Source organism: Vidua macroura, chromosome 2 (assembly GCF_024509145.1).
Source record: "Vidua macroura isolate BioBank_ID:100142 chromosome 2, ASM2450914v1, whole genome shotgun sequence".
In the NCBI taxonomy this organism is placed as follows: Eukaryota; Metazoa; Chordata; class Aves; order Passeriformes; family Viduidae; genus Vidua; species Vidua macroura.
The window spans coordinates 90,403,241-90,430,723 of record NC_071572.1 but is presented as its reverse complement, the minus strand read 5'-3'; the positions used below and the strand labels follow the sequence as shown (position 1 = coordinate 90,430,723).

General features: G+C 43.6%; 1 protein-coding gene across 1 annotated transcript; it reads right to left on the bottom strand.

Annotated features, from left to right (window-relative positions):
• Nucleotides 1-280: 280 nt before the first annotated feature.
• Nucleotides 281-27,483, bottom strand: FGF9 (fibroblast growth factor 9). The gene is made up of 3 exons (XM_053971888.1): nt 26,437-27,483; nt 19,848-19,951; nt 281-1,530 (listed from the first exon to the last, which is right to left on the bottom strand). The coding sequence occupies exons 1-3, from the start codon at nt 26,711-26,713 to the stop codon at nt 1,285-1,287; spliced, it is 627 nt and encodes a 208-aa protein (XP_053827863.1). The 5' UTR covers nt 26,714-27,483; the 3' UTR covers nt 281-1,284.

Below are 27,483 nucleotides of genomic sequence, written 5' to 3'. Positions count from 1 at the left end.
CAAGAGTGATCCTGTTAACCTGGTTCCTGCCCTCTGAAATATATGTGTTCTTTGTGGAATCTTAAAATTAGTATAATTGTTGTTGGTATTACTTACGTTGTTTCTGGCATTCTCTTTAGGAAAAAAAAAAATAGCATATTTATCATTTAGCTTTGGTATAATCTGCAATATGTTTCAACAAGTAGAATATATTCCAACTCCTATATTTTCCACAGCTGTGAAATTTACAATGATGTAAGAAGTCACTTTATCAGAGAGGAAATATTACAGACACATAAAAAAAAGTTGAAGACCCAGTTTTCTCTTTAATCCTCTGGGGTAAGCTATGAAACAAGCAGTCAGAAGAGTGAGGACTCAGTGTCATGAGTGGTGTGCATACTTGTACAATAATACGGGCACAAAAGAGATTGTCGCCTTTAGTACATGAGGGTCACTAGAATTTATTATTATTACCTTTTTATTGTTGGCTTTTTTTTTTTTTCTATCCATGCACCTTTATATTTACTTGCATGAATTTACCACAGGTTCATAGTGGCCTTTGCCATTTCAATGCTTACAGAGCCTAAAGCTTCCAAAATGCCTATCTGGCCTGTACATATTTCATTAAAAATAAACTCTATATAATAAATAAATATATAAAATAAATAAAATGTTGCCTTTGGAATTTCTATAAATAAATTTAACTTTTTATTTTTATTTTTTTTTACTAAGAGGTCTTTGCTTTAAACTCAGTGGGATGAGACCCAGAGAGTGATTAACTGAAAAGTCTCTTGTTTAAGTAAGACTGCACCCTCCATGCCTTTGTAAATGCAGCGTACACTTGAGCAGGCCACCAGCCAAAAATCCTGATGAATCGAAGTATGGCAGCTATGCTGATATATGACGAAGTACAACTGATCAAAAATTTAAAAGCGTGTCTATTCCCCAGCATGCATCAGGCCTTCCTCCTCCTCCTCCTCACCCTCCTCCTCCCCTCGGCTCCTCTCTCTCGCGCTCTCACTCCCATTCATCCTCTCCCTTTCTCTCTCTCTCGCACTCACTCTCTCGCGCTCCCTCTCGTACTAAATCAAGCGAGTGGGCATAGGCTCTCCTCCAGGAGGACAAACCTTTAAGTGCAGAACAAAATCAGCATGTTCCATCCAAGCCTCCATCATACATTATGCATGCGACAAAGTTTGGCAACAGTGGAGCTGATGTGATGACACAGCTAATCAATAAGAACCCACCGCATGAAACCTTTATAGTGGTTACTTTTTAAGGGCTCAAGTGAAGGAATTGTCTTTGTCAACTTTGGCTTAAAATATCCTTATATAGTTCTGGTACTTTCTCAGGGTCCACTGGTCTAGGTAAAAAATGTGTAAATTTTTGATGCCGTTTAGTCCTAGTCCCTTCTCTTGGAGTCCCATCTTTATTTAATGCAACGTAGTATCGTCTTCCAGTGTCCACATGTTTATATAGATTTGATGAATATGTGTTATACCAGTTCTCTTCAAATTGCTCTCTGAATACACACTCCTGGGTTAATTTTTCCTGTGAAAAGAAAAGAAAGAGCAGTAAGGAGATAGCCACTAAAATAAGCTACTTGCTAAAGAATCACTATTTTAATGGATTGAAACTTGTATCTCCTCACTAAATTGCAGAAGAAACTGTTTCAGTTCTCCCAGTTTTAGCTATGAAGATCCGTACTGCTGGGTGTTTCAGGAGGCGGTCAAAAGGGTGGATAACTCTACGTGAAGCAAAAAATTACTCTCAAAGCCTCATTGCCCAAATCAATACAGTAACAACAAAGATGAAAACAGATACTTTTTATTTCTGATAGTTCCCAAGCAGCTCACAAGACCTTACAGGACTTATGTAACTAGTTGTTTCAATGGTGAGTGCAGACATCCAAACAAACAGATATAAATAAAGGAAACTAGAACCAGTTTGCAGGGCTGTAATAAAGTTTACAATCTTAAAACCTCTATGTAGATTCAATGCATGGAGAACTTGATGCATTTCATTAATTTAAAAACATGCAATTTGCTATCCATCATTTGATTTATTATTTGTATCATGAAGCCACAATCCAACAGTGCTTCAAACAGGAACATGAACCGTATGTGCTGAGATAAAGTAGGCAAGGAAAAGCCATCCAAGTTTGCATTTTCAGGGTTGTCCTTGTGTCCCATCCTACTGAGGACAGGACCCACTGAGGGTATCAACCATCCATCAGATCCCCCTGCCACCACAGAATCCCATTCATTCCAGTTGACCGACTTCTTCAGTCCCTGTGTTGCCTTCTACATCCTTAAGATTGCTTAAATTTGCTTTTAAAAAATTGCTTAATAGAGTGCTTAAAATGTAGCCACCAGATTCATGATAACCAGATGATAACCAGATTCATTTTAGGAAGAACTCATACAAATTACTGGGAAAAAAATATGGTGAGCATGGGAGAGCTGATGGAAAGCTGGGAGAAATAAGCCTGAAAATAGTCTTTTCACCAGGCACAAGAAAAAAATAGTGATAATTCAATGTATTTTTCATAACAAGTTCTCATTTCAATAGCACTCACATCAACCACACCCAGCTTCCAGCTGAGGATCAATTTCTAATTATTACAAAGTTCTATACAATGCATGTGCTTTACAGACATTAAATCTTAAAACAGCCCTTTTAGATAGGAGCATGGAGATGGGAAAACAGAGACCAAGGCCCAGATGCAGCAAAGTATGTATGGCACCTAAACCATAAACTTGTGCCTGCACACAACTAAGGAGCCACAGCTCAAGCATCTCTAAGAAACCACCTTCCATGACTTAACCAAGGAGCTTTCCAAGGTCTACCATCACCAAGGTGCCTTTGGGGCCACCTCTGCTGCTTGAGACTCAGCTCACAACCCTTTGCCAAACCAATGTGCTTTGGCCCAGATATTTCACTGCTGCTTTGTGTGGCAAGCACTCTGCTCCCAGGGCAGACCACCTGGGCTGGAGACAAATGAGGTCCAAGGAGCCCTACACACCTTACAGAAGCCACCCAGGAACTATCCCATGTTGGGGAAACAACCCCGTGCAAATGGGGAAAGGAAGCCAACACTCCTCTGCACCTGTACAAACTGGGTATTGAGCTGCAAAGACAGAGTCCTCCTCAGGCCCTCCCAAACACTTAAAGGTTTGGAATTTGGAGGGTTCTTCTAAATTAAATTTGTGGCAACTCCAGTAGGCAAGAAAGGCAGCAGGTAAGCTGCTCCTGACTTCCCCTTAAATGGGCACTAGGTACTTCATTACTAGGTACTACATTACCACTCAGGAAGGAGAAATCCCAGACAGGACCTGGTTTCAAATGTTCAACACCTGAAAATTCACTATGGCAGTGACACTATCCCTTTGTGGATGTGACAACTTTTTTTTAGAGTCATTTCTGACTATGACATTTTTAGTTCAAAGTACTTCAAACACAGCAATAGTCTACACTGGTTATAGGCAAAAGTAGCACAAATCTGTTCACATTAAACCCTTATCTGTGGGCCATACCCTGCAACCTCCTATTGAAAATTGCTTCTATGTCCTTTGCCAGCTTGAAACCACAGCCGCATTGAGCATCACCAGACCACCAGCAGCTGCCAGTTACACCCATTGCAGTATTCCCCTTGTACAGCCTCAAAACTACAAACTATTATAAAAGGTAATCAGCTGCAGAGAAGATTATCTTTAAGTATAGATGTCATCAGTGTTTTATTTTGCATGAGGTTTAAAATCATCTGTGTTTGTCCTAAGGCAGATTCAAATGCTAAGGAGTATTATATACTGGACTTACATAAGTCTGTGGGGAAAGAGAAACTAATTCAAATTGTTTTCCTGCTCTCAGAAGGCAATAGGATCACATGACAAGCACTGCAGAAGAACTCCCTGCTAAAAATAGCAGCATTTTAGGAAGATATTTCAGTCCTGTCGTGAATTCATTAATTATTCACTTCATCTGCATTTTTTTAGCATCATCATAAATTTCTATCTTTGCAAGAACTACTTCCCCATGCCCTGAAGGAGAAATTTTAAAATAGCCTCTCTTTATCTGGCAGGTTTGATGGATCATGACAGTGCTGTGGTACACGTAACTAGCAGACCCTGAATCAGGGAGTCTGCATTGTACTGCACTCTGGATGAGTTAAATGGATTTCAAGCTCACAAATTCAATCTTCATTTTACAAGCTTATCCTGTTTTAACTTTCTATTTACTTACCACACACAGCTACATCCCTTTTGTCCTTCTTCAAAATTCTCAGAAATTCATGTACAAATATGAGGTAAATACTTCAACATGAACATGACAGGGCAATCAGGATGTGGGATCAGATAGGTAGAGTCATTAACAATCACCCTTTAAAATAAAATAAATAATTTCTTTATACAGGCAAACCTTTTCCTTCTAGGAGACTTAGGAATTCTGGTTGTGGTCAGACACCATTGGAGTAAATCAGTGTTGACGACTTTGGATCAGATCCTGCATGTAATGTGGGACACTAAAATCCCATAATATCCTTCTTCCCATGCCCTGGGAGATTCTTACAATAATGTCTCATCTAGTACCAAGAGAGACAAAAATCAACATCCACCAGAATAGTCATTTATGCAGAATCAAAGAATCCTTTGGGCTGGAAAGGACCTTTAAGATCACTGGATCCAACCATTAACCTAACCCTGCTAAGCCCACCCCTTAACCATGTATGACCACAGGCCTATATAACATTAATACCTTATGCTCACATTTTAAGTATGCATGTCTTTATTCCAGCCAGAAATGAGCATAACACAGGGGTGAGGCTGGTCCATCCTGCCAGCACCACCCTCTTGTTTCACCATCTTAGGAAGGGAAAGTCTAACTGAAAACCGACTCTCCCAGTATGGAAAGGATATGCTGTTTCCTGATCACATTTCTCCTTCAGGCTATGACTTTTAGAAAGTCCCTCTATGCACATTTGAAGAGCAAGATTTAGCCCTACAATACAGCAATTTTTGCATACTTTTATTCCAGTAACTGACTTCTCTATCAATTTTCCAGTGCAAGTATTTCCTTGCACCATACTTAAAGTTGCTGGACATCTTTGTCGAAAGCTGACACAAATACCAAACATACCCAACTGGAACAGCTATGGAAAGTAACCTGCATTCCTGTGAAAGGGGAGGCTGCCTGCCTTGCTCAAATCATTTAATTCAGGGCCAAATAAGGAGGTGACCTCAAAATTATATAAATCAGATGTTGCACCACATTCCATGTGCTTTCTGTGAGGACTGCTCATAGAGTATTCAACTACAAAGTGATTGATTTTCATTTTGCTACATTTCCACTCTTCACCTGTTAGGTTTTTTAACCTGTTACTTAACACAGAATGTTCAAATAATTGAATTGTACAAAAATGCACATATCACAAAGACAAAAACCCGAGAAAGATTTAATTCAGAAAACTGCTAATGGGTGGTCAGTGTTAGCAAGCTCAGGACCCCTTTCCCTTTCTACATTCGCCATCACCTAACAAGAGAAAAAAATAATTATGTTATCCTATTTCCAGGCAGATTGATTAAAAGTCTGATTCTAGATTAATAAAGTGCATGGTTACAGGCATCAAAATGAAAGTTCTGCTAGCTTGTTTTAAAATAGCTATCCGCGTGAAGTAGTTAATTGTAAATAAGTAGAAACATGTAAAACACATGTATGCTGCTCAGAGAATGGTTTCATGACTCTAAAGAATGTAACACATTCATGCTGCTTGGTAGTTGAAAGAACAGTACAGGGTCCTCCATAAAACACATCAGTACTCTTTCTTTCTTTCTTTTAAATACCACTATGGAGCTAAAACTTCAATTTATTTTGTAACCTGACAAAAGAAAGCCTCTTCAGAGTACCATTCCTAAAATCACAACAAGTACCTTTCATGTCAAGCAAACCTTTCTGTTCTGTGCCATGTATAGTTTTCCCTTTTGCAAACTGCTACGCTGATTCAGTAGAGACAAGAAAACACCTAATCCAGAAGTTATCTGAACTGCTATTAGACCATTCTAATTGTTCTATTAGACAATTATAATAATTGTCTGAACAACTATTAACAAGAAATATATCTGATGTACTCAACATTTCCTATATACCTGTTGCACACTAACACCTTGTTAATCCACCCAGTCTTGATAAAAGTCATGTTTATATATATAATTTCCTGAGTAATTTCATGCAAATCCCTCATTATGGCTACATGGCATTACTAAAAACTGCATATGTACTGAAGGGACACAAAGAAAAGCACTATTCTCCTCTGAAGCAGTTTGCTTTGCTGTTCTGCCTACCAACACACACATTTTACATGCCATTGGCCCTTCCCATGCTGTAATGCAAACAGCCTCTAGAACAGACCATGTTCAGCTAATAATTAACACTCATCCAGAGCTGTCATAAATAAAGGCCTAGCTTAGCATTTGCTATGGTATTTTCTGTACTCTCATGCTAAGCCTGTTAGTTTCTTGCTGGGTGAACCACCTCCAGCCACAAGGAGAAGCCAAATACCAGTGTCCAAGCAGCACCACTCTGTTTTCCAAATTAGACCACAGTGTGAGTCAAGCCCTGCACACTGTGTGTCTGACTTGGTGAGTGCCACAGAGCTTTCTTTGATGAGTTCCTCCAAGCAGCCTCTTTTCAGAATGCTTTGTTTGATAATTTGACAAAACATGAAAAAAATGGGGGGGGAAATTGTCTGCCAAGAGGACTAGCTGACTGGTTTTTGTGTTTGTGTCAGGAGTTCTCCAAAAGCCTTTTAGACAAACAGCAGGAAAGCCTTCAGGGCCAGAGGAGAGACAAGCAGTCAGGCACCAATGCTGCCACTGATATACATTTCATATTCCATGGCACGTTAAATAAGATGAGGGAAATCAGGCAAGGTGTCCCTGGCACAACCACAGTTAGGCAACTGCATTCTCCCTACCTGAGGTCACCTTGTACTCTCACAGGGTACATCCAGTATTTTATCTTACTTTCTTCCCCTAAACCTCTTAGTTAATTTGTATAAGGTTTTTATTATACATCAATCCCCACTTATAAAATAAAAATCAAGTGTGACTATTCTGTGCCATGCAGAAGTAATGATGGTGCTTAAAGATTAGCATCTTTCATACAAAAAGCTTGTAAAGATCCCAAGACTCAGCAGAACTCGAACCCCTTGGGATCATGATTGCCAAAAGCCACAACACTTACATAGATGCAGACACTGTGGTACTTCCATGCCCTGATGCAGACAACAGAAAAGCAGCGAGCATGAGCAAAGTAAGCTGACTCCAGTACCAACACTAAAATCCCAGGACACTGTCAGTGCAGGAGGGATTTCAGTGCTTCACCCCTTTGTCCCATTACTGCTCTTTTCCTGCTCCCTTCCTCTCCACACTATCAAGATCCTTCTCTGGAGAGACCAGGCTGGCATAGAGCACGATGCTACCCCGGTGCTGTTTGCAGAGCTATTCTAACATGAGCTGCGGGAGGATGAGATGCCAGTTAGGCCTCCATGCGTTTTTGCCACTGCCAACTCTTCAGTTCTTGGTTTTACTGATATCCTCTCCTTTGAGATTTCAGGTTTGCAGCATCTGTCAAGCTTTAAGCATGACCTCCCTGGACATGAAATCATTACGGGGCGAGCAACCCCACTGTGCCTGAGGATAGGCGGCCCATCAACAGCCATGCTTCAAGTTCACAAAGGCTCGGTTTATATCTGCTCAGCCAAGCGCATGAGATGAAAACTCATTTTCACCTAAACACCCAAGATCTGCTCATGACGCTGTTGGAAGTCTTGACAAAACTCCAGGGACATATCTCAGGCTACATAAGCTGTCACTGTGTCTTTTCTCTGGAAGCTGATGAGCTTCCTTCTCCACACCACAACAGAACAGGACCAGGACAAAGTCGACTCTTAGAAAACAAATAAACAAGCAGGTCTGTTCTCCTCCCTTCCACGCCAGCAGGACCAGGCCCACACTGTGTCATTTACTAGTCACACTTCCAACCTCTATTTTATTTTTTATTCCCTTGGCACAATAAAGAACTGCAGTCCTCAATGTTATCTAAGCATCTAATTCATAACGCTTGGCTGAACCCTTCCAAGAATCAGAAAGCAAGGTGGTATGCAATCTGATACAGGGGCCAGAGCCAAGTTTTAAAGAAGATGGGAGAAGGGTTCCCGTCAGCTTAAATGGAACATGGATCAGCCTTTCAATGATAAAAAGGCAACAAATATTTTAAGACATTAAAAGAACGATTTCAGGCACGCTCAGATTTACTGAAAGCTGTAACTTGACCTCCTCCAGCTCCCCACTCCACAAATTCTCTTCTATCAAAAGACAACCTGTATGTCAAATGAGGGCTGCCACTCTACAGCTACACACAGTCTTTAGCCTGAATACCAGTTAAGGTTTTAAGCAGACAGATTTTTAAATAAAGCATGCTTTCCTTAAATCCAACTAAGATGGGACAAGGTGTTTTGTCAGTATTTTTTGCCTTGTTCTGCAATTCTCTAAGCACAGAATACAAGCTTAAAGGACAGGTAGATCTCATTCAGCAGAAAGTACTGCTTAAGTGAGCTAAACTCATGTGCTGAAAAACATTGTAAAGTGAGGGATAAAAAGTATTTAATCTGCATGAGCCTCTACATTCAGTGAATACTCCACAAAATGGATTTATCTACCATTAAAGAAGCACCTCATCTCTCAGCTACCAGGTGCCATCATAAAAAGAGCAGAATGCTCAGGACCCTTCATGAAACACTTTGCAACAGGGACCAAATTATACATATGTAGTGATAAAAATGTACATTATAAAAGTAATTAATGTTTTATTCTTTCAGCAAGATGATTTGGTCAAGGACTAATGAACAAAAGCCTGACTCTATATTTTGCTATTAATTTTATGCAGAGCCACCAGGTAGGTACTAGCTCAGAGGACAAGGACATTACTGATCACATTGTCATTCTGAACAGGGGTCATCAAATAAACACAGCATCACAAGCTATCACATTTTGGAAAGATCCTCACAGAAATGCCACATATTCACTGGGTCTTGAAAACCAACAAGCTTCACAGAGAAATTTTAAAAACTATGTGCTTTGGTGGGCACTACAATAAAGGATTGGCACACTATGATCTTTACCTAGCAGGTCTCAATTGCTTATTCAATTTAAATTGTTTAAAAATGAGGCCTTTTGATTTCCCACCTTGTTTGGACAGGAAAGAAAGCCAGCATTTCAAATAGTTGCTGCTGAAGAAAAGATGTCACGTTTCCCTTTTCAGACAGCAGTGCCCCCTCCGTGGGCAAACACTTTCATAAACAGTCTCTCCAGGCGTGACTTTTTGGACACTTCCCCCATTCCTTTTCCCAGGGGCAATCCCACCACAAAGTCTTGGATTTAGTTATACAATTTTAGTATCTTGCTTTCTGAGTAGAATAAAGGGTATTTCCTTAATATTTCTCAGAAAATCCACACATCTTTGGTGTTGCTATGCCATGACTTATGCTGTCAGTGATACAGCTGACCCAGCCTTTGGGAAACATCGGAGGCTCTTCTCCTTCATGAGACCCCTACTCCTCACATGCACACAAGTGGGCCTGTCTGTCAATGGGTAAAACTTCAGTCGTGCAGTTAATTTCAGCTTTGATGAAAGAAGCTGTCATTTTGTCTGAAAAAACCCAAAAGATATATAGTAACAACTTCAACAGAACCAGTCACTGAAAGCTCAAAGACCAAGTTGCTGGTCTCCCAAGTACCTGCAAACATGGATCTTCTAAAGAAATCAGGTTTATAAAGTAAAAAAAAAAAATTGCAATTTTGTTTAAACTTTACAACATTTGTGTACTCTAAAATGAATCAAAATATTTTGCTGAAGTCTTCTCAATAACTGTCCTGTTCCGAATTCAGATTAAACACTATATGCTGTCCTAACAAGGGCATCAGTGGAATGAAATCCCCCTTGTCATGAAAAAGTAAGATTACATGTTAAAAGATTGCCTCTAGATTGCAGACTTTCATAGGCAGGAACCCTGTCTAGATTTAGGTTTTTAAAATGATGAATACAATACAGGTATTATCTTGATTGGGATCTGCTAACACAACCATAAAACTAATTGGTGGTTTTACAGGAGCAGGTCTAATCCTGATTCCATTGAAACCTATGGTATTTCAACCATAATAGAATCAAGTCAAAATTTCTCTTGAGTCACAACTGCCTCTATAATTGTGTTAAATTTGAAGAGCAAAGTTTAGCAGATTAAAGATGCAAAGCCTGGGCCAGAACTCAAAAGTATGCAGCATCCACACTAGAACACAAGTTTTACCCCAGCAGCAGCCTGTGGAACACAAATATAAAGTCTTATCCTCAAATCAGATATCTGCCAGTATAAAAGGAATAAAAAGGAAACAAAAAGGGGAAAATATGGATTTGCACTATAACAAGCTCTATTTCTTAAGCTTTTTGAATGTGACACAAATGAACCACATTACTGCACATCACCAAATCAGCCCAAGCACATTCAAGCTGCAAAGCAAATGTCAACCTAGTCAAAATCCCTAATGAAGTCCCCACAGGGCAGACTTTTCCTACTCTGTCTTTGAAAATGATGAATGGCAAAGTGGGAGAGAGTGCCATGTTCACATACCACTGGCTCCGGAATCAGAAACAGTGAACATCAGATCTTTATCTGATACAGTGAATAATCCCCAAGCACATCTCAGTGTGTCACTGCTGCTGATGCTTTTTGCATGTCACTTCATCACAGTATTCTCAGATCAACCAAAGACACTGAACCTTTTCACACCCCTGTATCATTACACAGCCAGCTCCAGGAAGGCTCAGGGCTGCAGTGACAGGGAACTACACAACTGCAAAGAAAAGAATCTGAAGATGTCCCACTCTTGCTTGCTGCATATGATTTGGGTTTGCAATGCAGTTATTGTTGGCACTTTAACAACTCTCTGCTGCTGAAAGCATGGTGCTCAACCCTTCAACCACCCCACACTGCACCTGATTCGCCCACTGAGCCCTAGTGCTTGCCCAATCAGGCAGCAAGCCAGTTCAGGAAGCTGAACATTTTTCTGTGGCTTTATATCCCTCAACTGATCTCCTGACAGGTCAGATAAGTGCCAGTGTTGGAGCATGGAAGAAAGCAGAAGCATGCAGCACTAGCAGGGAATCAGAACTGTCCTTCCTGGAAGGGGCTTCCTGCAAGGTCACATTGGCTGCCTCCTCAAGCAGCACCTCTAGCCTCCTGTTTTCATGAGAACACAAAATTTCAGACACCTTTAGTTCGGGGAAAGCAAATCATTAAACTAAGGTTTGAGTAGGATCTTACTTTACCAAAGCTTAGCTTTATATACACACACACAGAGTCGTGTGTGTGTGTGTGTGTGTGTGTGTGTGTGTATATGCACAAACATACACACACATATAGACACACACAAAATTTATATAGAAGTTACACATACTTTCCTGTCCCAGGCATGTAGTGAGAATCCAAGATCAACAAAGAATTGCAGACCAAGGCAAGGAAATCACTGAGGGTTTTCTCCCGGAAAAAAATTATCTTCAGATCTAGTCAGCATTTGAAATTAAGTCCTCTGAGGAACCATAGACGTGAGGAAAAGTGTAGTATCTATCTCACAGAACACTTCTAGTAAGTGCCCCTCTTTGGTGACAGTGTTATAGTCTATGAAAATCTGATTTTAAAAAGACTGAAAGCCATAGTTTTAAAACAACCACAAAAGTTGCAGTTTCTCACAAAACTTTCTCCCATATTACCTGTGTCAGGTGTACTGACCTATCATTCTCCATGCTGATGCTTGTGGGGAACACCATTTAGCAGTACCCAGCTTTCAGCAAAACTGCCCATCCAAATTCTAGGAGTAGTTATCAGCAAGGGTGAGGTAGATGAGCTAACTCAAGTATACAGACTTTTCTCAGATCTAAACCCTCCACAAAGGAAATGTCCACAGTCACAAAGCAGTTTCCTACTGTACAGTGCAGAGAAAGCATTTATGTCTCATCTACACCTCCCTGCAAAAATCCCCCTGGCCAGCTCAAAAAACCATTTCCTCACATCCTGAATCTTCCTCATTATGCAGCCTAAGCTTTCTTGTGACCCATTCAAACCAATTCATTCTTGTACTCTATTTCAAGAATAGTGTTACACCTCAAAGTATTTACAGAGAGCAAGAGCATACCCTCTCAGTTTTCATTCTGCAGGCTAAGTAAGTCAAGATCTTTAGAGTTTACCATTTGATAGTCTTTTCATCCCTCTGATCATCCCAGCATGTCCTTTCTGTACCTGTTTTGGTTTCAATTCATTTTCTTTAACACTGTGACCAACTGCATTTTGCATTTAGACTGGATCCTCCTAGTGTTGTATGGAGTGGCACTGATAGAGCTCTCCTCATGTGTAAATATTTTAGGCACTTTAGGTCACCAAGGCCCTTCTGTGAGGTTGCCTCCTGTGTGCTGGAAATACTTCCCAGCTTTGCAAAAAAATTCAATAACACACCACTACCTTTTTATGACTAGATGTTTAATGTCCCTAATAAAATCAGGGAATAAAATCAGTCCAGGGACCTATCCATAAAAACTCCACTAATAGCTTCACTCCAGTTGAATACCTTTCAGCACTCCCCATTGCTGTCTTCTCTTCAGAGTTTTCACCATCTATCATACAAGTTTTCTAGTAACACTCATTCTGCCCACTGTAACAAACACTCTCTTCTGTAGGTCATACCTAACACAGCCCTGAAGATTAGCGCTATTTTCCATTTCTAGGAAAAGATAGTCCTACCAAAAATAAAATACTGTGCTTGCCTGAAACTATTTATCCTGCTTCAGTAAACTCATCATGCATGTACTTCCTCTACTCTTTCATATAAAAGGATGTTCCTAATGCCCCAAGCACATCCCAAGACAGACTGATAACCCTCCAGCCAAACACAAACCACACAGCCCAAGGTACACACACACTCAAGGCTGGAAAACACCTGCATTGCCTCAGAGGGAAGCAAACACTCTCACCCACGGCTTGCTCCCACCTTTGTGCTGCACCTTCCAGTGACCTGGGAGGGAACCACTGTGGCTGAAGCCCTTTTGCTTGGCCAGATTTGTTTTCCAGTTTCGTGCTTCAATTTCCCAGGCAGCAAAGAAACACTTGTGCCAGCAAAAGGGAGGGGATGGATGGTTGGAGGGAAAATAGCTGCTTCTTTCAGTAGCAGTATTGGCTGTCCCTGCTCCCTTTGTTCATCCCACAGCAGGGAGCTCCCCAAACCCACGTTACCACCCAAAGGACTTTATCAGAAACAGGGCTAGCCCAGTTAGCATCCACATTCAAACTGTATTGCACTTACACTCCTGCCTGAATACACCGTGTTGGTAAAGACTTCTGTTCCCTTTCCAGGTATATAGCTTAGAAACTTTTCACCTTATAAAAGTTTTAGTACACATTTCAGGGCCCAAATCAGCTTTATTGCAGCAATTTCCATTTTATCCTCATGCTTCTACATCTCTAAGACACAATCTTTTCTGCAACCTGCCCTTCTCCCATTCTCTGCAGACCCTCTGCCAAGCACTCACAATCTTGAAATCCTTACACGCAGTTTCACCCTTGCTGGGATACCACTTCCAAAGGATTTCTGCATCTCTGACAAAGTTTCAAGTTTCCTTCACATTCAGAGCCATAATCACCTTTTTGAACTGAGCCTCTTCAGAGTTTGCCCATCAAATTAACAACAGGCCTGCTTCTTGCAGCCTCCTGCTTAAAGCAGATTTACCCAGGGAGACACGATTCGCTGTTGTCAGTAAAAGACACCTTCAGGTTTTTGATCATGGGAGTGCCTGGTTTTCCTGAGCAAAGCTACTTGTGCAGAAAGCCTGATCACTCCTTACAAGCCAGCTGCCATAGGAATCACCCTCTGTCTCTATTTATACCATTTATCAGAAGGTACTTTATTATTGTAAAAAATAATAATAACATAAGCAGAAGGGTGTTAAACCAGGTGCTGCAGCCATTATCCCTCCTGGGATTTGACCACCCTCAGCCTAGAAGTCTCTGCATTCACTCAAGGAAATTGCTATTAATTCTCCTTCCAAAAATTGTGCACTGAAACTGTCCTGATTCCAAGCTCACCTCAACCGTGGTACTTGGACATTGAGAACAGATAATTCAGATTATTATTTAAAAAATATCAATCTGAAATATATGGAATCATTTTAGATCAGAGGTATTCAAAAGGAAAGTGTGATGGTACTGGAGGGTAATTTATTTATTTACCTAGTTCTTAAATACCTGTAGTAATTATATACTTGGCCCAAATGCTGTTACCAACATGCACTTTCAACCTGCTTTTTTCTTCATGTTGTTTCCGTGCACCTTGACCTACCATTTGAAGGGCTGAACAATTCCCTTCCTTTATTTGCACAGGAACATAAAAGATATTTTTAGAATGCAGCCAAAGAAATCCTTGCCTACACCAAGCAGTTTTCAGTAAACTATGACAAATTGTCCCTTTTTTTGTCAGAAAAATTTCTTTTCACCAGTCTTTGTAGCTTCATAGCCCTTCCAGGACTGTGGGGACCCAAACAAAAGCATAAAACACTGCAGGTGCAGCCCTGCTGGGACAATAAAGAGGCATATTGTCACCTCCCTGCACACTTACTGGGAAAACATCTTTCTTCAAGGACAGTGCTCACTCTCTCTCTCTCCTCCTCCACCCTCTCCCCAGTGTTTTAGGAACAAAAGGCAAGTTTAGTCTCCCAGATCAAGCTTTCAGTTCACTTTTTGCAGGACAGCAATTTATGACACTGTTAAAAGTGCTCCTACATCTCACCTCGCAGCACACACCCTGTAAGTCTGCAACCCAGAGGTGTGGAGCTTCCCTCTCTGGCTCCTGATCTGAGCTCTTCAGCTCTGTCCCAGCTGCTCTGTGAGTAAATGAAGCTTCTCTCTTCAAATGATGCTCCCCTGAGCTCTCCTTCCAAGCACTCTTTCCCCCTTCCTCAACAACTCCTCCATCTCCATTCCTGCCTTCCTCTCCCCACCTGCACAGCTCTCCTGGTAGCTGCTTCAAATCTTACAACTACCAATATTCCTCCTGAGTACCCAACCTGAGCTGTCTTTTGCCACCTGCCAAGGGCACAAGGAGCAGTGGAAGCACCAGCATTTCACAGAATGGTTTGGGTTGAAAACGACTTTTAAATCTCATTTAGTCCAACCCCCCTGCAATGCACATCTTCAACTACATCAGGTTGCTCAGAGCCTGGTCCAACCTGACTTTGAATGTTTTTAGCAATGAGGCATCTACAATGTCTCTTGGCATCCTGATCCTGTGCCTCACCACACTCACCACTAAAAAAAAATTTTCTTTATATCCAGCCTGAGGAGAGGAATGGGGCAGGTGCATGTCTGTGGGAGATCAGTGAGGTGGGCATGGCAGCAGTCAGAAGCAGCACAGCTCTCTACTGCAGAAAAGCCTAGGACAACCAGGGAAGCTGAGGCAAGGGTGTCCCATGTTCTTGCTTGGTTTGTGCTCAAGGTAGCACAGAACTCCCTCAGAGGACAGCCTGCAGTGGGAATGATGGGCACCCCATGGTGTGGGGACACATCACTGCCTGCCACACGGGTGCCAGCTGCTAATATTCTCAAGGGCATGGCAGTGAGGACAGCCTACAAAAGCATGAAGGTTGTGGGACTGGTCAGAACCACCTCCCTCCTTCCATGGCATGGCCTGGAGGAACACAGCTAAGACACATTTGCTAATGTCCTTGCCAGACATGTTGGCAAGAGCTGTTTGGCAGTTGGGAAGGAAAAGGTCTTCACGTCTTGCCTTAACACCCTTTGGGTCCTATCTGTAGTTTGCATTTTTCCTCCTTTCCAGTGGCAAGCACAGTAGCTGCTGTGAAACATGATGAGTCATAGCTGCAGGCTGCCAGGGAAAGACAAGGTAAAGGGAAAGCTGGGACAGAGGAGACAGGAGGGAAAGCTGCTGTCACTAACCAGTCTCCGAGTCATTGTTAGGTAGCTACCAAAGGCTTCTCTGCAGCACCATATGCACGTATTTTCAGCTTCCCCTGGCTAAATCCATGGCATGAGGAGGAATTTGAGAACAGCCACATTATGTTACACACCTGCCTGAAAGTAGCATGAGAGGCACTGTGCTCTTCTGACCAGAAAATGCAGCAGGAATTGCCCCATGTGAGAGTGGGGAGGTGGGAAGAGTTGGGTGCCTTGGCAGGCAGCTAATCTATGAGGAAAGCAGAACTTTGAGAAGGCCAAGAGGAACGTGACTGGATCAAGATATGCTGAAACTGCCTTTACTGTTGCCTTTCATGAAAACTGGCAGCAATCACCCACCCTGGCTGCTCTGCTTTGCCATATGTCCCATCTCCAGTGGCACCACAATTATGCCGGGAAAAAATCTTCCTGTGTAAAATGTTTCAAACACGAATATAGAAGGATAGAGGTCTTTTAGGTCACTGATTTGGTTCATGCCTAATGTACTTTTCATGCAGTAATTAGAATATAAATATGACCATGTCAGACACAGGACATCTATTCCAATAGTGTCAAGTACTGAATGCCTCACAAGCTGTGCATCTAAGCACCTACTTAGATCCCCAATGCTGATGTAGAGCAAGACCAAGTGTTTCTTAGGCCGCTATTCAGTTGTGTGTGGGTTTCCCATCTTAGGAAACACAGCCACAGTGTCATAAATGTACCTGCTCTGTGACAGAGCTGATGCTGTTCACAGCCCTTAGGGAAGAAACCAAGACAGATGGATATACCTCACAGCACAGCAGCACAAGGACAACACTGGTGCTACAGAACAGTTCAGCTGAAGAGATTGGTCTGCTTAATGCAGGTGAAAAACTGATTTAAGTTTTTCAGTCTACCACATATCAGTCTCAAAACTAATCTCATTTAACCTGATCTTCTACTTTGCCAGAGAGAGAATTCTTTGCTGGATTGTGCTTTAATTCTGGTTCAAGCTGCAAATTTATTCCCATCAGAGAACTTCATTTTCAATTAACTGCTTTTTTTAACCAAAACCAAAAGCAAAACACTGTCACTTAAAAATGTCCAGCCAATTCTACACAAAAAAAATCTGCTCTGAGACCTGCTTATCTCAGTGTTTCTAAGAGAGCTGACAGTTGCTGAAATATAGGCACTAGGATTGCTAGTGTTGACAAGGCTTTAAAGCATCATCACACTGAGTAGCCATTAGAGGTTATATTTCATTGGAAGTAATGTAATTCAATTACCATCACTCTTTAGTATGTCCCATCTCTGGAGGCTGACAATAAGCTGTATCATCCATCAGATTTTAACCTGAACTTTGCATTCTAGCCTCAGAGATTGCCAGTTCTCCATTATGAATGGCTTCATATTTTTAGTGTCATTTCTTAGGAAAAAGAGATTATCCAATTATACTGTACATCCATTTGCCTGCTTGTCTCACCTTAGCTTGTCAAGCAGTTTCAATCAGAAGGCAAAGGTCTTCAAGAAAATTAAGTTCCTATCAGTTTTGCAAATAATCAGAGGCAGGGTAAAGAAGAGAAATTATTTGCACATCACACTTGGAAGTGGTGAGCTATGTAATCCCTGCAAAATGACAGTCTGGTGAGCATGGACAGCTAACACTGTCTCTTTCTCCATTCAAGAAACACAAAAGGCTGAGGAATTTGTGCTACTTCAGGGACAGAATGTCAGAGAGACCCATGCCTTGTACTGTGAGACACAATTCCTTAGGAAAGCAGGCTCCTTTAGAACTGCTCTTCATGGAACAACTATTTTGTAAATGCAGTGAGATTACTAATTTACAAAGAATTTCTTGTGCATATTTCTTCAGCAAAGAATGTCTTGACTAATTCACTCTGACAGCCAAACATATTGCAAATACAAAACATAAATTGCACAGGAAAGTGATGTAACATTTGCTTTCCCAAGTCTATGCATTTAAGCTCTATCAATAACCAATTTCCTGTCTCAGAATATCTGAAATGCAGAGTAACTGATTCACCATGTTGAAACAATTACTCTTACTGATGATTATCAGCATTACTGATTCATATTGCTGTTGTTGTTCTGCCTTTTTGCTGCCTAACTGAACCTGATGTACTCATGTACTTTGCTAGTTCTTTATCACATTCATCAGCTCCACAAGCATTATGACTTATGACAACTTGCTCCTCACAGGCAACTGGTTTACACCTGTCATTGCATCCATTCCTTTTCTCACTCCCTCTCCATCCTTCCAAACTTTACCTCCTCCATACTGACATTTATGCTAAATCCCTTTTCTCTGGCCTTTCCCACTCACTGGCTCTCACCATCTCTGCATCTCCCCTTCTCCCATGTCCACTCATCCTCCGTCCCAGCCCTGCCCCTCATTTTGCCACCTCTTTTTCTGCCTCCCACATACACTGTCATTATCTGCATCTTCCAGCTTCCTCACCTAGCTTGCTCTTTGTTCAGAAGATAATCCTCTTCAGCTCTCTGTCACAAAATTTTGCTAGAAAGAGATCGGTGAACCTGGACGCCCTTATGGAAACACTTCTGCTGGACTTTCCTGGTTTCACTTGCTCACACTTCTACATGGATAATATACATGGAAGCTGGACTTCCCTCTTCTGTTTTCACCTGCCCACTCACAACAATCAACTCATGTTTTCTCCTACTCTCACTGCCATCCCCACCCTTTTCCCTGTTACTGCTACTCCCCTGTGACACAGATGTCTTCAATTACATTCAAAGCCCTTCTCTATCACTTTAACTTCTTTTTGAGTGTTTCTCTTCAACATTTACACTATCAATGGACAACTGTAACCTTCTTCTCTGCTTCTTATGAACCCCTGTGAATGCACAGCTTCATTTTGCTTCAGATACTCACTTTCCCTTGATATTCGCTCACCCTTCAATCCTGCCATCCTCTTCCTCAACTACAACTGCTTCTCTTGCCCTTGTAAGCTTTGGAGGTTGATATTTTATTGTCTTCTACCATTTGGGGAATTATCTGCCAAATTTCAGATGAACCTGCCCACAATCTACCCAGGGTATGAAGCCGGTTGTACATCAGATGCCTCCAACAGTCCCAGGTAAGAGCCACGTCATACAGACACATGCACACGTGCACACATGCACACACTCTCTCTCTGCTCTGCTGGAAGACAGCCCATGTTGCCAAGAACAGTCACCCATCAGCTGCAGGTAGGCTCGCAAACTCCCACATCTGAAATACCAAGTTTTAGTCCTCCCTCACACCTGTTACTCACTCCTGCTTCCATCCCTCAGGGAGCACCAGCGAAACTTTCAGGACAAGACCACCAAGTCTCTTGCCCTCATTCCTACACTTTTTATAACTTCTGTCACACTCTTGTTTCTCATTTTCTCATCCACATATGCCACCCTTTGCCTCCCCCTCTACCTTATTTTGTCAATTCCTAGAAAGCTCTCTGCCTACACACAAAAGGAATCTACTTTGTCTGGATTTAGGTTTCCACTGACAGGAAACATTTACAAATCTTATAGTACATCCTTTAGCCTTCAGTGACCAGCTCTGGCCATCAGTCTCTATTGTTTGTATCTAAATTGCAATTCGTCTGCATTATTACTCATTCCTGATTTTTTCACCTTTTCCCTCTCCCACATTCATTATGTCACCCACAGGGGCTTGTTTTGAATTAGACTGCAAGATATTCAGAGCAGAAAGAGTGCTCGTACAGCACACACATAGTGCAAAGGGAGCTTGTAAGAGCTAGCAAGTGTTTCCCCCGCAGAATGTAAGGATCATAACTGCCCAAGGCCAGCAGAAACTCACCGAGCCATACAGTTCTCCTTTCTCATTCATTCCAAGGTAAAGTCCACTGTCGACTCCTCGGATGCTGACCAAGCCCACTGCTATACTGATAAATTCCAGTATACCTATGAAATGAAGGAAAAAACAAGCAATGTATGTACTGTTTCCGTTGAAAGATTTTTCTTTTTTTTCCAGCTATGACTTATCCCTGAATGTCAAGCAGCTATTTTCAAGTCTTTCTTCCCATTTTCTGAGTTGTTTGGAAGATGAGGACAAAATTAATATACAATACTTCAAGTACTTTGGGTCTATGTTAGAATGATGCATCGCAGACAGCATTAATGTATCAAATTAAAAGATTGCTCTCAATCTTTCTCATCATTCCTAAACATGTATCTTAAGCTCAGTTATTCTGATTTGCGCAGCAGATAATACATTCAGAATAAAAAAGGTTTTAGATTGCCAAAATTAGCAGTAATGAGGAACCTATGAGATTGTCTTGCAAAACAAATTCCAAAAAAATACATTTTAATCAGCATTGTGAAATAAAGCAATGTTACACATGGAATCAAAAGATCTCCCTTCAGACATCAATGAATCAGAAATACAGGGAAAGATTTACTCACAGTATGATCTTCCAGAGGCTTGAGAAATGAAAATCCTTAGTATAGTCCAGTGTCATGCATTTCTGTTTAGATAGCAACCATTTTCTCTGGTGTGTTATTATTTACTCATCTAAAATTCAGACATTAAAACATCCTACACCTAAGTGTAATAGTGTGTACATGATTAAGTTTTCCCATGCAAATAACAGCAAGTTTACACAGACATTTGTTCACCTAGAAATAAGAATATTTTGCAGAGAAGCACTGCTTTTGCAAATCTCCAAGGTTCAGCATCCATGTGCACAGTACAACAAGTATCTGTATCAAGTATTGGCTCATCTGGTTCTGAGGGTTTGGGGATTTTCTGGCAGCCTTCCCTGCAAATTGCTTACCTCTTCAATGAGGATGCTACTGGTGAAATCTGACATAAGCCTAGGAATCTTGTGTAAAAAATAAAAATTTCTTCCTATTTGCAAGTGCTCATCTAAGACTGTAATGATCTCACAGGAAGTTATCCAGCAACATTCAGAAGCATGCTGCTGTGTTACGCTTCTTTCTGAGTCACAAAATAAGGTGTGTCCTGCACAGAGCAGCATTTTCAATATATTATGTGAATTTTCATGTCTAAGCACACTGCATAACTATTTTTTAAAGCTTATTGGAAATTATATGTATATGAAATAATGAAATAACGGTATAGTGTGCTTTGAGCCTCATGTGGCCAATAAAAAAGCATTTTCATGGCTTTTTTCAACAATTAATTTGGCATCTCCCACAAAATAGTTGTGCACTAATCAATAGCAGGCATGAATCACAGAGATCTAACATAGCACAAGTTGAAGCCAATAGGGAAAATTTATAGCCAAGCTAATGTAAAGATGAAAAGTATTCCCTGTAAGGAAGTATTGATCATTACCTTATATATTATTCAGCACTACAAACACCACAGTATTATTGTTTTGATAACCCCTTTTTAAGGCCTGGGCATTTTAAATTATTCTCTACATATGCACAAATAAAAAATACTGGGAGGAAATATTTTGCAACTATGTAATTATTTAAGTAATATAAAGTGGCAGCATGCCCTTTACCCGGTATAGGTAGTATCTCAGATACAATTGATCCATTGAAACAATTTTAAAATTCTCATTATATCTGGACATGCAATACTTTCAGATTTCTTAGTAAGGCTTTTTCTCTAAAGCCTTTACCAAAATATCATATTACTTGATCCATGTTACCAAGCAATTTTAACTGAGTTTAAATCTTACATTAAGTGTGTGTTAGACACTACTATAGCTAAGTTAGTGAGCCTGGCATTTTTCATATCAGTCCAAATGTAATCTTTAATTGCTGTCATCATTTCAAATATTTGGGTGCATGCTGCTTAGTGCATCAGAAGAACAAAAAAGGCACTGTCATGTCCTATCGTATGTGCAGAAAATTAATTTAAGGTTCTTGGCAAAGAGCATGCACATATTTGAGATCAGAATAGACACTTCTTCATTTTAAATACTCAAAAGCCTAGTCACAGCAAGTTTTATGTGCCATATTAAGTCCTTCAAGAGATTATCTGGGGCCAAGCATCCACTCTTACAGAAGTCTTGTCAGCTTAAGGATTGCATTTGTCCCACAGTTCTGTGCATATTTTCACTGTATAGTTTCTATAATATACAGATAGTACTTAGGACCTGAACTAGATATTAAAATAGACAATCCTCTTCAAAATGAGGCTGTATCAAATGAAAATCAGGACACTCCAAACTTTGAAAGCTAGGGCCCTATTTATAGCTAGAAATGTGGAAAGGAAGAGAAGTAGAGAGGAAATAACTCAGTACATTTCTGAATTTCTTCTCACTGCATTGAACTGGTTTTATTAAGGAAAATGCTCAAAGACCCATTCCTTCACAAGGATAGGAAGCAAGTTTCAGGGAAGCTATTTATTCCCTGCATGTCCGCATCAGCCCTTCACACACCTTCTTCTTCAAGATCAGACCATGCTGAATGGTGTAGGACACCAACCTGACATAAATGCTGATCCTGCTCTCCTGACACGCTCACAGGTGAGAGGAGGTGTGTTGTTCACTAAAATGGAATTTTAATTTTCATCTGTCTTAGCTCTGGTGAAGAGCAGGCCTACAGAAGAATTTTCCTTGGCTTTTAAGCAATGAACACCTCTGTAACCTCACAGTTTTATGTTGTTGCTGGTTTTCCCTTTTCCCGTTTTTATCTCTGGCTACACGTTGGCTTTCTTTGTATTAGTGGAGTGAAGCAGTTTAGCTTTCCCTTAGCACTGCAACAGACCATCTATGACAACAAAGACGGTGAGAAAGTATCTCTGCCAGCCACCTCTTTGTACGGCGTCCAGGGGAAGGGGAGCGCAGGGGGAGCGGTGGGGACCCTCCGGACTGTCCTCTCCCCGGGCTGCCGCGGAGAGCAGCGGGGCGAGGGAAGCGGAGCCCTTCGTGGCTAAGAAGCCGCCGGGATATCAGCCCAGTGATGGGGCGAGGGAAGGGGCTTCCCCTGCTCCCCCCGGCGCGTCCCTCTCGGTCTCCCGCCCGCCGGCCGAGGCTGCGGTGCGGAGCTGCGCGGAGACACGCGGGGCTGAGAGCTCCGCCGGGATGCGTCCCGCCTGTCGCAGCTGTCACCACCCCGCCCGCTCCCCCGCATGATGCCAATTAAAAGACGGGAGCGCAGACAGACACAGCACCTCCAGGCAGCAGGGCCCTGCTTCAGTTTCAGGCTTTCACAGCGCCCTTGCCCGCCCCCCCCTCGTCCCCTCCCCTCTGCAACGCTCAATAGCGGAGGAGACTGTCGGGCCTGCTCGGCGCCTTTCCCTCCGCCTAAAACCTGGCCCACGATTCCCAGTCCCGGGGGCCAGAGCCTTCGCCGCATGCATCACCTTCCCCCCGCCCCGCCCCGGTCTGCTGGCTCTCCCCAGAGACAGCGCGGGGCGGGGGGCAGGCCCGCCCACCCGCATCCAGCAGCAGAGGGGCGGGCAGCCGCAGGGACCCCCGTCCGGAGCCGCCCCCGCGCCCTCCCGGCGCTGAGCCCGCCCGGTCAGCCCAGCGCCGGAGCAGGCAGGGCGGGCCGGGGAGGCGGGAGGGCGGGCGGCTGCGCGGCTCCCGCAGATGATGAACGCAGCGGTTCCTTGTAGCAGCAGGTCCCGGGGAGCGGAGGTCACCTGCTGACAAGCTTTTTTTTTTTCTTTTTCCTGCATGCTCCTATTTTTTTAATGCTGTGCATGCAGTACTTGTGCTGACGCACAGAGACACGCCTCTCCGCTGTTAAAGAGTTCCTGAATTTACAATGACTCTACTGTCTAGCCAATGCCCTACACTAAAGGAGACTGCATCAAAAAAATTTCTTTTGTGACCCGGGAGAGATAAGGCTTTGATCACCTGAGATCACATTACGGGGGGAACCCAGCCGGATTCTCCCGGGGAGCTTTTCTTTTAGAGATGGACATCTTGCTGCAGGAATTGCGAAATGCCAGGGCTCCCAGAACCGGGCGAGTATAGACACACAATATGGCTCGGTTCATTGTACGCAATAGGCACACATCCAGCATAGCATCACAAAAGAATTACTCTTATCTGATGTCTCTCCAGAGGTGTGTGCGGGGAGGGGGATTCCCACAGGGCAGAGCCCAGAGAGGAGTTTACGCGCAGCCCCCGGGGTTTTCTCTTTGTCCTCCTTATTCCTGGAGAAAAACTTCCTTCTGACGCGTACCCCCGCATCCACACACGCGCATGTAGGTTTCCTGCACACGCTCGCAGGAGACCATGTGAGCCAGCTCTCCCCCAGGGCAGCTGCCGAAGTTGGGATGCAGACCTCCCCAGGATCATCAGAAGACTTCAAAAACACCAAAACTCAAATAGCACCAGCTATTCTGTGACCTTCCGGCAAACACAACAGCAATGTCACGACACAAAAGTACCGAGATCCCTTCCCTCCCGCAAAGAAGCCGGGAGCCCCTAGGCATCACACGGGTTTGCCGTGCCCGGTCTTCCCAACCCCGGAGCGAGCAGGGGCATCCCCGGCGCGCTGCATGGGGAAAAGAGTTATCACCGAGGCGCGTCCCGGTGGGGGGAAGAGGGAGATCAAACCGACAAGGACAAAAAAAAAAAAAATCTTTTTAAAGCTAAGGCGCTGCAAGGGGTGGAAGAATTGCCCCTCGGAATTGTCAGCTTCCTACAACTGCGGCTGGAAAGCCATTTTTAAAAATAGACGCCACGAATAATGTGGTCACCGCCGCCTTGCGAAGGGAACAGCTGGCGGACCTCCTCCGGGGGCGGCGGGGCCCCGCGGGCGGCCGGCCCCCCGCCGCCCCGGCTGCCGGTGCGCGCAGCGCCCTACACCTGCTGCAGCCCCGTTCCGCGCCTCCCCCGCCGGCCCCGCGCAGCGCCGCGCCCGCCGCCCTGCGCCCGCACCGCAGCGGGCAAGGGGAACCTGCGGCGGTGGCTCAGCAGCTACGCGCAGCGTCTGCCCGTGCCAAGGAAAACGCCTAGCTGCAACACCCACCCCGTTCCCTCACCCACCCCATTCCCCTCACTACGTGTCTGCCTTAAACACTTTCCGCACTTTTTCTCGCCAGTAAGCGTGGATGTTGCGCCCCCGGGAGAGCCGCGACGCTGCCCCCACCCCGCACCCAGCCCCGGAGACCGCGGGCGGGCGGCGTGGGAGGGAGGAAGAGCCTGTAAGAAGCATGAGAGTGTCAGGGAGCAGTGGATGGAGGGAGATGGAGGATGAACCTGCGACCATGCGAGAGCCTCGGTCCTCTCCTCCCCCGTCCCTCCCTCCCTGCTTCCCTTAAGAGCCCTTTGGAGATCATCTCCCACAACACCGGCATTATCTAAATAACTTCACAAAGCAATAAAGTGCAGCTTAGATATCGTTCAACATCTGGCATTAAAATACAGAGAGAAAAAAAGTCAACACAGGACTTTGTTTTTACGACCGAATTTAAGTGTTGTCAGGTTGGTTCACTCACAAGTTAACTCCTTCCAACAGCTGGCAGCGTGGCGAGCTAACCTGGCATATTTTCCGCACCCCTCCTTAAAAAACCCCAAAGTATCAGCTCAGCCAGGCTGTTTTAGTCACTTTCATGCATTCAATCTGCCGGGCCTTTAACAGACCCCCTGGCAGCCGAGAAGCTCCAGGCTCACTGGACTCGCGTGTGCATGTGCATGCGTGTGTGCATGCACAGGCTCTCCGGAGCGGCCGCGGCCAGCAGCCCTCCAGCCCTCGCTGCTGAGTCACAAATAGTGTCCCCTGGAAAGAAAACCCAGGGAATGCTCTTTTCAAATTCTCAGCCAGCCTGACACGCCACACAGCTCGAGAAAGGCAGGTTTTGGCGCAGGATTCCCGGCTGGTTCCGGACCCCACCTGCGCTCCCTCTTTCCCGGGGCGCCTGTCACCGGCACTGCCGCACGGCTGCGGGTGCGGGCTCGGGCGGGCGGAGAGCCTGGCTACGGGTCGGCGTGCGCTGCCGCTAAATCCTCGCCGAGCAGCGAACCAGACAGGGTGTGCAATTCGGGCAGTTACTAGGGCAGGTAATCGGCAGAGAAAACGAAAGAAAAGCCCTCGTCAATTTGCGTATAGGACGAGAGCCACTCCCTCCAGGAAACTCGGTGAATTTTAAATTGTGCTGGTTAATGATTAAAAACCCTTTAAACTGCGAAATCAAATCATTCAGCAGAAACGTCCCGAGCAAAAATTCCACCACCGCCACCACCACCTCCCAGTACGCGTCTGCTCTTAAGCAGAACTTGGGGCTACACAAACATCGCTACCGAACACCCGGCAAGGGCTCCTGCTCCGCCGCGGTGGTGCCGCTCGTGTACATCTGCACCCCCGGACACATTCATTTTTCCCCTCGGCGGATCAGCCATCAACACAAACCACCCTTCCCTCCCGCCTCGCACCCCCCACCGTCCCCCCGCCCGCAGTTCTGCCCCATTATTTCATCACATGATCACTAAAGGGTTAAGGAAAATACCTACCAAATCTGCTGTGGTCTTGCCTGGTTCCCTGGATAGTACCATTGGGGAAGATTTCTAAATGAAATCCAGTCCTGCAGTATAGCTGCCTCCGCCTGAGGATCCCCTTTAAATGGTCCAAGTCCGTGACCGCAGGCCCCCTGGGTAGCCCACCTGCCTCAGACTGACCCAGGTGGTCACTTAACAAAACCGGACTATCCACCGGCAAAACGGGCACATTCCCAAAGGGTACTGCATCCTGCACACCGAAATAGTTCCCAACTTCACCTAAGGGAGCCATCAGAAGATTCTGCTTTTAGAGAATGAGAATAAACAATAATGATGGTGCCAAACCCAGGAGATATAAGATTAGGTATATTCCACTCCTCTCCCCTCCCTAGCGCAGTTAGAGAGAAAATGTTCTTTCTTCAATCCATTAAATGCATAAATAAAAGTAATATTCTGTTTTGACTGGTACAGGTTCAAGGTCAAACCAGTTAGTCTAAGAAACCACCACTTTATACTCACACACTGACATATTTATAAACATATAGATGTGTATATCTATATAAATGCATATATCCCCAGCTCTTAGCAAGCAATACGGTCTTCAGCCCATCCAACTGTAATAAAGAAAAAAATCCGTAGTTTCTCCATTTGGTTTAAGATAAGAATGACCATAGCAACTTAAATACCTAGGCGTTATAGGGATTTTTTTTTTTTTTTAAGATGCACAGGCTACGTCAGGATTTATGGATTCTGACTCCAGAAAGGCATGCGCTGTTTTTACTCTATAACAGACTGCATACATCAGCATGAATCCTGCAAAGGGGGAGGGGGGAAATCTCACGTTGTTGGCTGAGATAAATCCAAAAAAAAAAAAGGAAAAAAGAAAAAGGAAAAAAAAAAAACTTTTGACGTCCAAATCTATTATCCAGAATTCTCAGGAGGCTCAGCAGATGTCCACTGGTTTAGGATTATTGACGATCCACAAGCAAAGCAGCAACATACAAGTGCTTGTGTCTTTCTTGGCTGGCTCGAAACAGGTGTTGCTTCTGCAGGGCTCCCTGT

Coding starts and splice junctions, on each gene's coding strand:
- FGF9 (XM_053971888.1), bottom strand. CDS start 26,713: ATGGCTCCCTTAGGTGAAGTTGGGAACTATTTCGGTGTGCAGGATGCA. Junction 19,952..26,436: donor GCAAGACCACAGCAGATTTG/GTAGGTATTTTC, acceptor TTCATTTCATAG/GTATACTGGAATTTATCAGT. Junction 1,531..19,847: donor AAGGAGAACTGTATGGCTCG/GTGAGTTTCTGC, acceptor TTCTTTTCACAG/GAAAAATTAACCCAGGAGTG.